This window comes from Orycteropus afer, unplaced genomic scaffold, assembly GCF_000298275.1.
Source record: "Orycteropus afer afer isolate SDZICR_OR568_19922 unplaced genomic scaffold, OryAfe1.0 scaffold00993, whole genome shotgun sequence".
Classification (NCBI taxonomy): Eukaryota; Metazoa; Chordata; class Mammalia; order Tubulidentata; family Orycteropodidae; genus Orycteropus; species Orycteropus afer.
The window spans coordinates 30031-42592 of record NW_006922580.1 but is presented as its reverse complement, the minus strand read 5'-3'; the positions used below and the strand labels follow the sequence as shown (position 1 = coordinate 42592).

The 12562-nt window shown below is 40.0% G+C and overlaps 1 protein-coding gene across 1 annotated transcript in view; it reads left to right on the top strand.

Annotated features, from left to right (window-relative positions):
• Positions 1-12562, top strand: part of INTS6L (integrator complex subunit 6 like) — a 62950-nt gene that overhangs the window by 46855 nt on the left and 3533 nt on the right. The window contains exons 11-15 of the mRNA XM_042783382.1: positions 756-866; positions 3453-3671; positions 4688-4811; positions 5930-6072; positions 11995-12229. Coding sequence (XP_042639316.1) covers positions 756-866; positions 3453-3671; positions 4688-4811; positions 5930-6072; positions 11995-12229 — 832 coding nt within the window. The remainder of the gene's footprint in view (positions 1-755; positions 867-3452; positions 3672-4687; positions 4812-5929; positions 6073-11994; positions 12230-12562) is intronic.

The window sequence follows — 12562 nt, the reverse complement described above, 5'->3', positions numbered from 1 at the left end:
AATCCTACTTCCGTAGTGATACTGCCTCGGAAACCCAAGGAGGGGTCGCTATGAGTCGGGGCCGACTCGACGGCACATAACAACAACAACAACGACTAATTGAAAGGGTGGTGGTTGGAATCCACCCAGCAGTGCCATGGAAGAAAGGTCTGGCAATCTTCTTCCATAAGAGTACAGCCAAGAAAACCCTATGGAGCAGTCGTCCTGTGAAGCACATGGGGTCGCCATGAGTCTAAACCAACTCAACAGCAGTAGGTAATATAACCTAAATTAAGATCATCAAAACCATTTCAGAGGTTGACTTGGTAAACTTTAAGCCAAGTTTTCTAGAGGTGAAAAGGTAGAGCCTTAACCGGTACCATTGGTATCACTGGGAGGAGAAATCGGGGCGTGTTAGGATTTGCCATGGCAGCAATGGGGTGCCCAATAAAATGCAGTGTGAAAATGATTTGAGAGCTTGGGACTTAAGACTGAAAGCAGTTTTACCCAGTGTTTGAATTTGCTGTTGCTTGCTCTTCTGATCCCACTCGCCTCTGTTTTTAGTTTTGTTTTTGTTTGTTTGTTTGTTTTTTCACTTTCTGCTCCTTTTGTCTCTGCTTTTTTTCATTCCCAGTTTTTAATGTTCCATGTTTGGTTTTATGTGCAGCACCTTGACTTCTAAGAAATGAATCATGTCCCTTTGCCCCTTGTAACTGAACTTTGAGTATTTTAAGATTTATTCTATTCTTACTGTTGTGTATTTTGTTTCCTTATAGCCATTAAAGAAAGCACTAAGGATGATGGGAGCTCCAAATCTGATATCAGATAATTTAGATTGTGGACTTAGTTACAGTGTTATCTCTTACCTTAAAAAACTCAGCCAACAGGTAGTATTGGTAAAAACAAACAAACACAACCCCTTTGCCCTCAGAAGTGCATTTCCTTATTCTTCAGTGTAATTGTCATTTTTAAACATTAAATGTGTATATATTTCTACACTTTATGGATTAGTAACAATGTGATTCTCTATGGCTTCTAGCTTCACCATCAACCTGCAGATAAGGGTCTTTCAGTATCGTTTGATGCTGTACCATTTCCTCTTTGGCTTGCCCCTTTGCCCTTCCCACAAGCTGGTGGATATTTTGTGGCCTAAGAGGAGCGGAGGATTAATAGAATTATCTCCTGGCTCATGTTTTTGTATATCCTTAATCCAGTGTCTCCTCAAATTACTTTGGATTGGTGCATCTCTTTTTCAGATCAACACACTGAGGTGTGACAACATGACTCGCCTGAAAGTTGTTTTCAGGCGTGTGAAGGACTTACAGTCACATGCCAGCCCTTGGATGAATGTCCCTATGCTTTTCCTGGGGCAGGAGAGGGGGAAGAGATGAGACTAATGTCCCTTAAACCGGAGGGTGGTAGGCCCCAAGGGGACCTGAAGAGAGGAATTCTTTTATACCCCTACTTCATTTGCCATTGTTCACCTTGTCCCTTGCCTGCCCCTTTCTATTAGTACCTCATCCTCCACTCACCCCTCCTTACCCTACTTCTTACCTCTACCTAGCCCACTCTTGCAGGATGGAAATGTTTGAGAACTACCGAGTTAGAGCTTGACTGCCCTACATATGTATTATGTGCTATGACAAATCAATGCCGCAGTTTGACTTTCTTCTTATGTACAAATGTATTCCCAGGTAGGAAACAGTAGTAGTACTTGCAGTGACTCTACTGCTTCAAACTGGAGATGTTTGGAAGTTGAGAAACTTTAGAAAACAGAGAGTAGTTAGCAAAGTGACAGGTTTCACAAAAGAACCAAAATGATTTCACAATTGGGATGCTGACACACCTTGCTAGGAACTGGTACACACATTCAGTACCATGTGGAGTTTGCTGGCTCCTACCAGTCTAGTGTGCTCCTAAGTGAAACAGAAAATAAAGGCAAACGCAGATTTCTGATCCACCCAGTGTCCCCTCACCCCTTTTTATTTTCTGCTAATGTTGTTGTTGGTAGGTGTCACTGAGTCGGTACCGACTCCATGACCCTACGTCCAACAGAACGAAACACTACCCGGTCCTGGGCCAGCCTCACAATCCTTGCTGTGCTTGAGCCTGTCATTGAAGCCACTGTGTCAGTCCATCTCATTGAGGGTCTTCCCCTTTTTCACTGACCCTCTACCTTACCAAGCATGATATCCTTCTCCAGGGATTGGTCACTTCTGACAACATGACCAAAATACGAGCGACGAAGTCTGGCCATTCTCGCTTCTAAGGAGCATTCAGGCTGTACTTCTTACAAGACAGATCATTAGATTTCCTCGAATAGGTTTTTATTTTTGTTGTTGTTGTTGATGTTTTGTTTTGGTTATTAATTGATTTATTTGTATATTGGTTTATTTCTTTATTTGATATTGATCTTGGGCCTTTAAGGCTGTTTCAGCAGGGTATGGCCAGAAAGAAGAATCATAAACAGAGTTGAAACTCACATAAGTTCTGGGACCTTCTAGGATACATTGCTTATATATTTTTATAAGTGAATTTCCAAGACCATTTAAGGAAACAGACCCTTCATTTGCTCTTATCCTATATTTCATGACTGAAGAATTATTTAAAGGGAACAAACATATACTTAATTCCAATAATTGGAGCAAATTAATAAATGTCTCTGACCAAATCCCAAGAACTTCATAATTATTTTGGACTTTCTGAACATTGGTGGATATCCACCTGTAGAGAAAAATAAAAGATTGTTACTAACTTCTGATATATTATGTAGATATAAAAACTCTATGTAATCAGTGTTCCTTGAACCATCTCTGATGTATGTAAAACAAAGTATGCTCAATATGCAATATGTTGCTACAATTCACTCTTAAGCAATATTTATCAATAGGAGATAGGAGTGCCTAATAAGGAAATTTTTCATTATAAGTTAGTAGAAAATTTATTGAGTACCCATTGAAAATAATTTACTTTTGGTCATATCTATTTAATGAAGCATTACTTTCTAAGATATTTTTTGGATGGTCCAATATTAAAATATATAGTTTTAAGTTTTTCAGATATAATGTCCATCTAGGTAACCTGATTTTCAGCACTAGTTTGCATTTATAAATACAGAGTCTTAAAACTTTTTGTCTGGGTCTGAGATGAATATGTTGGCTTAGACTAGTTTTTACAGTAACAAAATGGGCCTCTAAATGTCTATGAAAGAAATTCTTACCCCTGGTTTCCATTCTTTCCATGACTCAATCATAATTTGACACTAGACAAGAGAGAAAAATATTTCTATTCTCGCCTCTCTGTGTGCTGTGGTAGTACACAGAAGTATAGGAAAATTATAATGATCTGTTTTTCTATCATTTGCAATGGAATAGTTGTTCTGTTGGATTCTTAAAGTATTCTCTTTCTTAAATAGTAAAAAAGACAGTGATGTTATAGATCTTTTCCTAACATGCCATGTACTTTCATTTTAGACCAAACTCGAGTCGGAACGAATACTAGCATCAGTAGGGAAGAAACCTCCCCAGGAAATTGGAATCAAAGTGAAAAATCATTCTGGGGGTGGAGTGTCTTTGACTCACAGTCAAAATTTTAGAAAGCTATTGAATGAAATCACAGGGGAAACTGCACTAAGACTGGCCGAATTGAGTACCAAAGAATTTGCTGGCTTCCAAATAGGGCTCTTAAACAAGGTAAATTGTGATGTGAATAGTCTGTGTTTGAGTTTTTCTGGTACATTTATGTTTTTTGCATTGCCTTCATTTAAAAATAATGATAATTCAATGTGGGACTTAGTAATTATTAATTGACTGCTTCAAGAAGTGGGTAGGTTGGATCCTTCTGCCAGCAAATATCAATACAGAATTAAAAGTACAACATATTTTTGGAGAGTAATACCCATGAAAAATAAAAGGGAGAGGGAGCAGGAGTAAGCAGAGAGAGGCTTCAGACCACAGTGCTGATCTCATACCTGAGAGGGAAGAGGGGGCAGTAAGGAGGATTGGGTGTGAAGGGACCTCTGGCACCAAGATTTCCCATAGAGAATGTCCACACTGGGCAGAATCGGGCAGTCACTAACGCCCTACCATATTCAGTCATTGTCTGGGGCAGCCTGGGAAGAACATGGCCTCAGCTCAAAGCTGCAGCAAATCCCAGAGGCACTGCAGCTGGTAGTTGTCGACTATCATTATTTTTATGCAAATAATACATGTGTTACATATTTTTAGCAAACTGCACAACCTCCTCACGTGTTAGTTTCCTATGAGTGCTATGCATGTTATATGCATATGCATGTTATTTCCTCAGACATGTTATATGTGAAAAATACGATAACATCACTGCTCATAGTGGATCGGACATTGTTTCCTAAAGGGATATCCCAGTGGCACACTCGCCTTCATGGCTGCCAGAGAAGAAATCTAGGTGTCAAGCTGTGGTCCAGGAAGGCTGCTGCTGCAGGCATACATCTCAGGATTTTGTGTTTCCAGTATCATACTTGAACAAAGATATTATATTCCTAGTGGCTTTGATGCTTTTTGGGTGTGTTGGAATGAAGAACAAGGCCAGCAAGTAGAAGTTTTCCACTGGGAGAATTCTGCTGTAATTAGGTGCCTTGATTGTAGAGGCCTTTGCTAAGGAGGGTTGAGTATTGTGTTCATATATTAAAAGCCTCGGCCGTGACTGAAATTACTTGTTTCATCTCAAACAGGATTTGAAACCTCAGACATATAGAAATGCTTATGATATCCCACGTAGTGGTCTTTTAGACCAGTTAACCAGAATGAGATCTAATCTGCTGAAAACACACAAGTTTATTGTTGGCCAAGATGAAGGTAAATGAACATTGAAGCACATTTCCTTGGTTATGAAAATGTCAAGTCTGAATTACATGAAGGTGTTTATTACACAATGAGTAGGTAATTTTGTAATGCGTTAATGTTTATAGAATGCCTCTTTTCACTGACTCCAAATGTCTACCCTGAGAACAGGCACAGGAAGTATGAGTTAATGAGTGGTTACTTTATCTCTCATAATCCGCAAAACAGCTCCATGAGGTAGATAATGTTTTTATGTCCATTTTATGAAACTGAGAGTGAGTATTTAAGGAGTTTGCTCAGCTTTAGCTGATTGGAAAGTGGCCGAAGCTAGATCTGTCCAGTCTGTCAGTGTCCGGAGACTGCATGTCCAAGCACTATGCCACACAGTGAGTTTAATGTAGAATTCCTCATCCACATGAAAGTAATGAACTTGATAGGATCCAGGATAATTGGTGACTATTTAAAATCCCACTGTTCTCTATTTTGTTCATTTTAAGCTGAATCATCTATCTGCTAAATTGAGCAAACCTTTTCAAATTATACACCAAGTTTTGTATGAAAGGGAACTTTTATCAAACAGGAGAAAACCCACTACTCAAGTTCTCTGGATGATAAGAGACTGCTATGGAGTGTAGATTCTTCCCATTGGGGAACAAATAGGGATTTTTGAGTTGGGATGGCAATATAAGGGAGGTCAGCCTGGTTTGAGGAGTAATGGAATTGTTTGGGGCCTGGCTATTTGAGGAGTAATAATGGACTGATTAGGGAGCTCTGGTAGCGTAGTGCTTAAGGCACTTGACTGCTAACCAGAAGGCTGGCGGTTCAAACCCACCAGCCACTCCTCAGAAGGAAGATGGGGCAATCTACTTCCATAGTGATATTGCCTCAGAAAACCAAGAGGGGTCGCTATGAGTCGGGGCCGACTCCACGGCACACAACAACAACAACAACAATGGACTGATTGATTGATGATTTGAGATGAAGGGAGAATACTCTAGATCCTAGGATAAGATGATGCTATTTGAGATTTTAGATTATATTTGGTGCCAGGACAGCTGTCTATGATAATGTCCTCCCAAAAGATCACATACTTCAGATGTATAGCATCTGTTTCTTTTCTGGTGATCTTGCAGATTCACTTCATAGTGTTCCGGTTGCACAAATGGGAAACTACCAGGAATATCTGAAGACATTGCCTTCTCCACTTAGAGAGATTGATCCAGACCAACCAAAACGACTTCATACTTTTGGCAATCCATTTAAACAAGATAAGAAGGTAAGATACCTATTTCTATGTCTGTGTAAATTGTGTTATACATGTAGTCCCCAAGTTATGATGTATCTGAGTTATGATGAACTGCACTTAAAACTGTAATAGTTTTTGTACATCTTATCGTTAGTGATATCTACATGTGTTAACTGTTAACATATATTTGTAAGTTTATATGTAATGTTTCCAACCCCCAAAGACAAATAAAGATCAAATATATAAAGATACTGATAATAAAAGCCAGTAATAATGAAAAAATTTTAAAAATGAGATATTCCACTTATGTCAGAACCAACATATGACAGAGTCATTGGAATAGAACCCCAGTGTAAGTTGGGAACTACCTGTATTTGCAATAATTCTTTTCTTCTTGCAAGATAAATACATGCACATCTTCTCTGTTTGTTTAAAACCAGGGCTTAAAAACTAGTTAAGTAATTGCCCTCACGAACAAGGGCTGTGTATGCACTGCATAGTAACCAAATCTGTTGCTCATGGTATTTTGACCCAAGTAGAAAGAGCTGCCTCCTCAAAGTAGAGTCATCCTTAATGCCATGGATGGAATAAAGCTTTCAGGACCTTCATTTGCTAATGTGACATGACTCAAAATGAGAAGTAACAGCGGCAAACATCCATTAATAATTGGAACATGGATGTATGGAGTATGGATACAGGAAGATTGGAGTTGTCAAGAATGAAATAGAATACATAAAGATTAATATCCTAGGCATTAGTAAGCTGAAATGGACTGGTTTGGGCCTTTTTTTGTGTGATTTGCGTGAAAGTTTACAGAGAAAATTCACTTTCCATACAGCAATTCACACACACTTTGTCTCATAACATTGACTACAATTTACCCCAATGCAACAACTCCCCTCCCACTTCCTCCCGATAGTTAACTCTTCCCTGTGTCCATCCCTCCGTGCACTCCAGCCCCCTGAGCTGTCTCCCTGTGAATGCACAGCCCTTCTATTCTCTCATGATTGTTCCCTCCAAGGAGTGTATCTACCTAGTGTAAATGTTCAGCTCATAAGCCTGTCTTTTGTTTGGCTGGAAGCCATAGGTATGGGTTCATTTCCAGACCTGAAGGGCAGCTAGGGGCCATAGTCTCAGTGGTTCCACCAGGCTCTATCAGACCAGTAAACCTGGTCCCGCCTTTTTTTTTTCCAAATGATTTTGAATTTTGTTCCACATTGTTCCCCCTCTCTATCCAGGATCTCCTACATAGATCCCTGTCCAAGTGGTTGACAGTGGTAGCCGGGCACCATCTAGTTCTTCTGGTCTCATAGTCATATAGGCTGAGGATCACATGGTGTACCAGTTGTTTGGACTACTATTGTTTTCACGAATCTTTGGTTTTCCTCATTCTTCTTTGCTCTGGAGAAAGAGAGACCAATCATTGCATCTAGCTGGCTGCTTGCAAGCTTTTAAGATCCCAGTCACTACTCGCCAAAGCAGGAGGTGGAACAATGTTTTGTGTAGTATGTTACGCAAGTTGAGCTTGATGTCCCCTGTGACTATGGTCCAGAGGGTTTTGGCCATTTTTTATTCATTTTGATTAATATGGTCTACTGTGCTAGGAATGACAAATTAAAGAGGACATCATAAAGAACATTTCAAGATCTATCCTGAAGTACAATGCTGTCAGTGATAAGATAATGTCCATACACCTACAAGAAAGACAAGTTAATACTACTATTCAAATTTATACACCAATCACTAAAGCCAAAGGTGAAGAAATTGAAGATTTTTACCAACTTCTACAGTCTGAAATTGACCAAACATGCAGTCAACATGCATTGATAATTACTGGTGATTGGAATGCAAAAGTTGGAAACAAAGAAGAATCATTGGTAGTTGGAAAATACAGCATTGTTGATAGAAATGATGCCAGAGATCACATGATAGAATCTTGTAAGAATAAGGATTTATTCATTGCAAATACCTTTTCTCAACAACATAAACAGTGGCTATACACATGGACTTTGCCAGATGGAATACTCAAGAATCAGATACACTTACATCTGAGGAAAGAAACTATGGAGAAGCTCAGTATCATCAGTCAGAACAAGGCCATGGGTCATCTGTGGGAAAGACCATCAATTGCTCATATGCAATTTAAGTTGAAGCCGAAGAAAATTAAAATAAGTCCATGAGAGCCAAAATACAACTTGTAGTATATCCCACCTGAATTTAGAGGCCATTTGAAGCATTGAAGACCCTTGACCAAAGACCAGACGAGTTATGGGATGACATCAAGAACATCATAAATGAAGAAAGCAAAGAGTCATTTAAAATACAGGAGAGGAAGAAAAAGACCAAAATGGATGTCAGAAGAGACTGAAATTTGCTCTTGAAAGGACAGTAGCTAAAGCAAATGGAAGAAATGACAAGATAAATGAGCTGAACAGAAGATTTCAAAGAGCAGCTCAAGAAGACAGAGTCAATTATTATAATGAAATGTGCAAAGATCTGGAGTTAGAAAACCAAAAGGGAAGAACGTGCTTGGCATTTCTCAAGCTGAAAAAATTGAAGAAAAAAGTCAAGCGTCATGTTGCAACACTGAAGGATTCAATGGGACAAATATTGAATGATGCAAGAAGCATTGAAAGAAGATGTAAGGAACACACAGAATCACTGTAGCAACAAGAATTGATCAGCATTCGTCTGTTTCAGGAGGTAGCACATGATTAAGAACCAATAGTATCAAAAGAAGTCATCCAAGGTGCACTAAAGACATTGGTGAAAAACAAGGCTCCAGAAACTGATGGAATACCCATTGAGATGTCTCTACAAATGGATGCAGCACTGGACGCGCTCACTCATTTATGCCAAGAACTCTGAAAGACACCTACCTAACCAACCAACTGGAAGAGATCCACATTTGTGCCCATTCCAAAGAACGGTGATCCAAAAGAATGCAGAAATTATCCAACAATGTAAGTAATATCACACGCAAGTAAAACTGCTGAAAATAATTCAAGAACAGTTAGAGCAGTATATTGACAGGGGACTGCTTAGAAATTCAAGCTGGTTTCAGTAAAGGACATGGAATGAGGGATGACATTGTTGATGTCACATGGATCTTGGCTGAAAGCAGAGAATACAAGAAAGATGTTCATCTGTGTTTTATTGACTATGCAAAGACATTTGGCTGTGTGGATCATAACAAATTATAGATAACGTTGCAAAGAGTTGGAATTCCAGAACACTGAATTGTGCTCATGTCGTTCAAATAGAAAGAGGGGATACTGCATAGTTTAAGATCAGGAAGGGTGTCTGCATCAGGGCTGTATCCTTTCCCCATACTTATTCAATCTGTATGCCAAGCAAATAATGCGAGAAGCTGGACTATATGAGAAAGAATGCTGGATCAGGTTTGGAGGAAGAACCATTAACAACCTGAGATATGCAGACGACACAACCTTGCTTGCTGAAAGTGAAGATGACTTGAAGCACTTACTGATGAAGATCAAAGACTACATTCTGGATTACATCTCAACATAAAGAAAATTAAAATCCTCACAACTGGACCAATAAGCAACATCACAATAAATGGAGAAAAGATTGAAGTTGTCAAACATTTCATATTATTTGGTTCCACAATCAACACTAATGGAAGCAGCAGTCAAGAAATCAGACAATGTATTGCACTGGGAAAATCTGCTGCAAAAGACCTTTTTAAAGTGCTGAAGAGCTAAGGCATCTCTTTGAAGACCAAGGTACACCTAATCCAAACCATGGTATTTGCAATCACCTCATATGCATGTGAAAGCCGGACAATGAATAAGGAAGACCAAAGGAGAGTTGATGCCTTTAAGTAATGATGTTGGTGAAGAATACTGAAAGTACCATGGACTGCCAGAAGAATGAACAAATCTGTCCTGGAAAAAGTGCAGCCGGAATGCTCCTTGGAACAAAGAATGGCCAGACTTCATCTTACCTACTTCGTTCATGTGATCAGAAGAAACCATTCCCTGGAGAAGGATATCATGCTTGGTAAAGTAGAGGGTCAGCGAAAAAGGGGAAGGCCCTCAATGAGATGGACTGACACAGAGGATACAGTGATGGACTCAAGTGTAGCAAAGATTGTGAGCACACCACCAGGCAGTGTTTCGTTCTGTTGTTGCTGTTCTAGGGTTGCTATGAATTGGAGGTGAGTCAATGGCACCTAACAACACTCTGTCCTATAGGGTTGGTATGAGTCAGAATTGGCTCGGTGTTAGTGGGTTTGGTTTTGGTTTTACTGAAAATCTTAATGTTGTGTGTGTTTGTGTGTGTATGTGCGTGAGAGAGAGAGAGAGAGAGAGGCCTGCTGACTTGACTACCCAAGCATGAAGACAATATTTGTACTCATGGAGGAGGTTATTGGTATTAAGACCTGGAACATCTCTTCTGTAACAAAGGTAGACTTCCAGGTATTCTTCATCCTAATCTTCAACTCTGGTAGCATAGTGTCTAAGGCACTTTACTGCTAACCAGAAGGCTGGCTGTTCAAACCCACCAGCCACTCCTCGGAAGGAAGATGGGGCAATCTACTTCCGTAGTGATACCACCTCGGAAACCCAAGGAGGGGTCACTAGGAGTCGAGCCCGACTCGGTGGCACATAACAACAACAACAATCTTCAACTAATAGGCATTTTTTCTTAATCATTCTGTGCCTTGATTTCCTCATTCGTAATACTGAGCATAATAATCACACACCTAATTCATAAGATTTTACAGAGGATGAAGTGAGTTAACACATGTAGATCATTTAGAATAGTACTTGGCAGGTAGGAAATGCTCAATTAAAATGTTTCCCCTTGAGGAAAAATGTAGAACAAAATTCAAAAACACAAAAATGACCTGGTTGGATAGAGTCTGGTGGAACCCCCAAGACTATGGCTCCAGGTTGCCCTTCAGGCCTAGATTTGGACTCACTCCTATGGATTGGCTCTCAGCCCAACAGTAGAAAGACCTACATGCAGAACACCCACCCCAGGCGATGCACCCACCTACTCTAGGGAGATACACCCCTTAGAGCCATCAGCCACAGGGCACCGGAGGGACAGCATTCACATAGAGGGAAAGCTGGACAGACGGGAGTGTGTCATTAAGAGGGGCACAGGGAGGGGGTAGTCACAGGGACAGGAGGGGAGGAGAGTGCGTTATGGTCGGGCATGGTAATCAGGGTGTGAAATCAAACATACACGAACTGTTGAATGCAAAACAAATTTGCTCTGTACATTTATACCCAAAGCACAAGAAAAATTTTTTAAAATAAAATGTTTTCCCCTTTTCCGTATTTTTATGGAAATGCAAATGGTAGAAAGGGTGTGTTGGTTGTGATTTTATTCCAATAACAAAGGGAACATTCTTGTGTCATCCTTGGATGACAACAGCTTTAAGTTATCGTTCCATACCAGTGGCTCTCATCTTGCATCTGTCCTTACCATCCAGTCTGGCACCAACTCTCTGTGGGGTTGGGGTCAGGCAGATTGCATTTCCCTTTCTACTAACCTTTCACTGTCTTTACCGAACATTGTGTACAGTGAAAATCAATATTTGCTAATGACAAGTTTAAAGCACACACATATACACAAAGGAATTATTTTCCCTAACAAAGTTTTGTACTTCTTCAGTGAAGTAAAGGTGGCTTTATCCCATTTTGGTTGATAATATCTGCTCAGTCCCCAAGCTTTCTGATTAACCTTGCTTATACCATATTTGGCTTTGGACAACTTCTTGTATTTTACTTTCCTTCAGACTGGATTAAAATTGAGTTGCATTTCTTGAGACCAGAGTGTGTGTTGGGGGCTGATAAAGCTCTGGCCCATGATTGCTCATGATGTAATAATACATTGTCGTATGTGCCTCTGAAGACTGCAAATTTGCAAGAGTTGGATATTTGCCATTAATGGAATATGTTACTTGATGTTTTGTAGGGAATGATGATTGACGAAGCAGATGAATTTGTGGCAGGGCCTCAAAACAAAGTGAAACGTCCTGGAGAACCCAACAGTCCTATGTCATCTAAGAGAAGGCGGAGTATGTCCCTGCTGTTGAGGAAACCACAAACACCACCTACTGTAACTAACCATGTGGGCGGAAAGGAATCACCCTCAGCCTCGTGGTTCCCATCTTACCCAAACCTCATAAAACCCACACTAGTACACACAGGTATAGAGTAGTAGTGTGAGTTCATTATGGCTCCTAGAGGACTAAGACCCTCTCAACAGTCCTATTTTCCTCTGTGTTCATTTCTTTGATGGTCTTTCTTTATTCATCAAGTAAAGCACTATTAAATTAAGTAGAGACCCTGTCTCCAGGAGATGCATCTATATGAGGACAAATCAGGTCTATACTTAAATAGAAACTAACTCAGTATAGAGAAATGGACACATATGAGCCAGATGGCTTTGCACTGTTGTTGTTGTTGTTATGTGCCGTCGAGTCAGCCCTGACTCATAGCGACCCCTCCTTGGGTTTCCGAGGCAGTATCACTACGGAAGT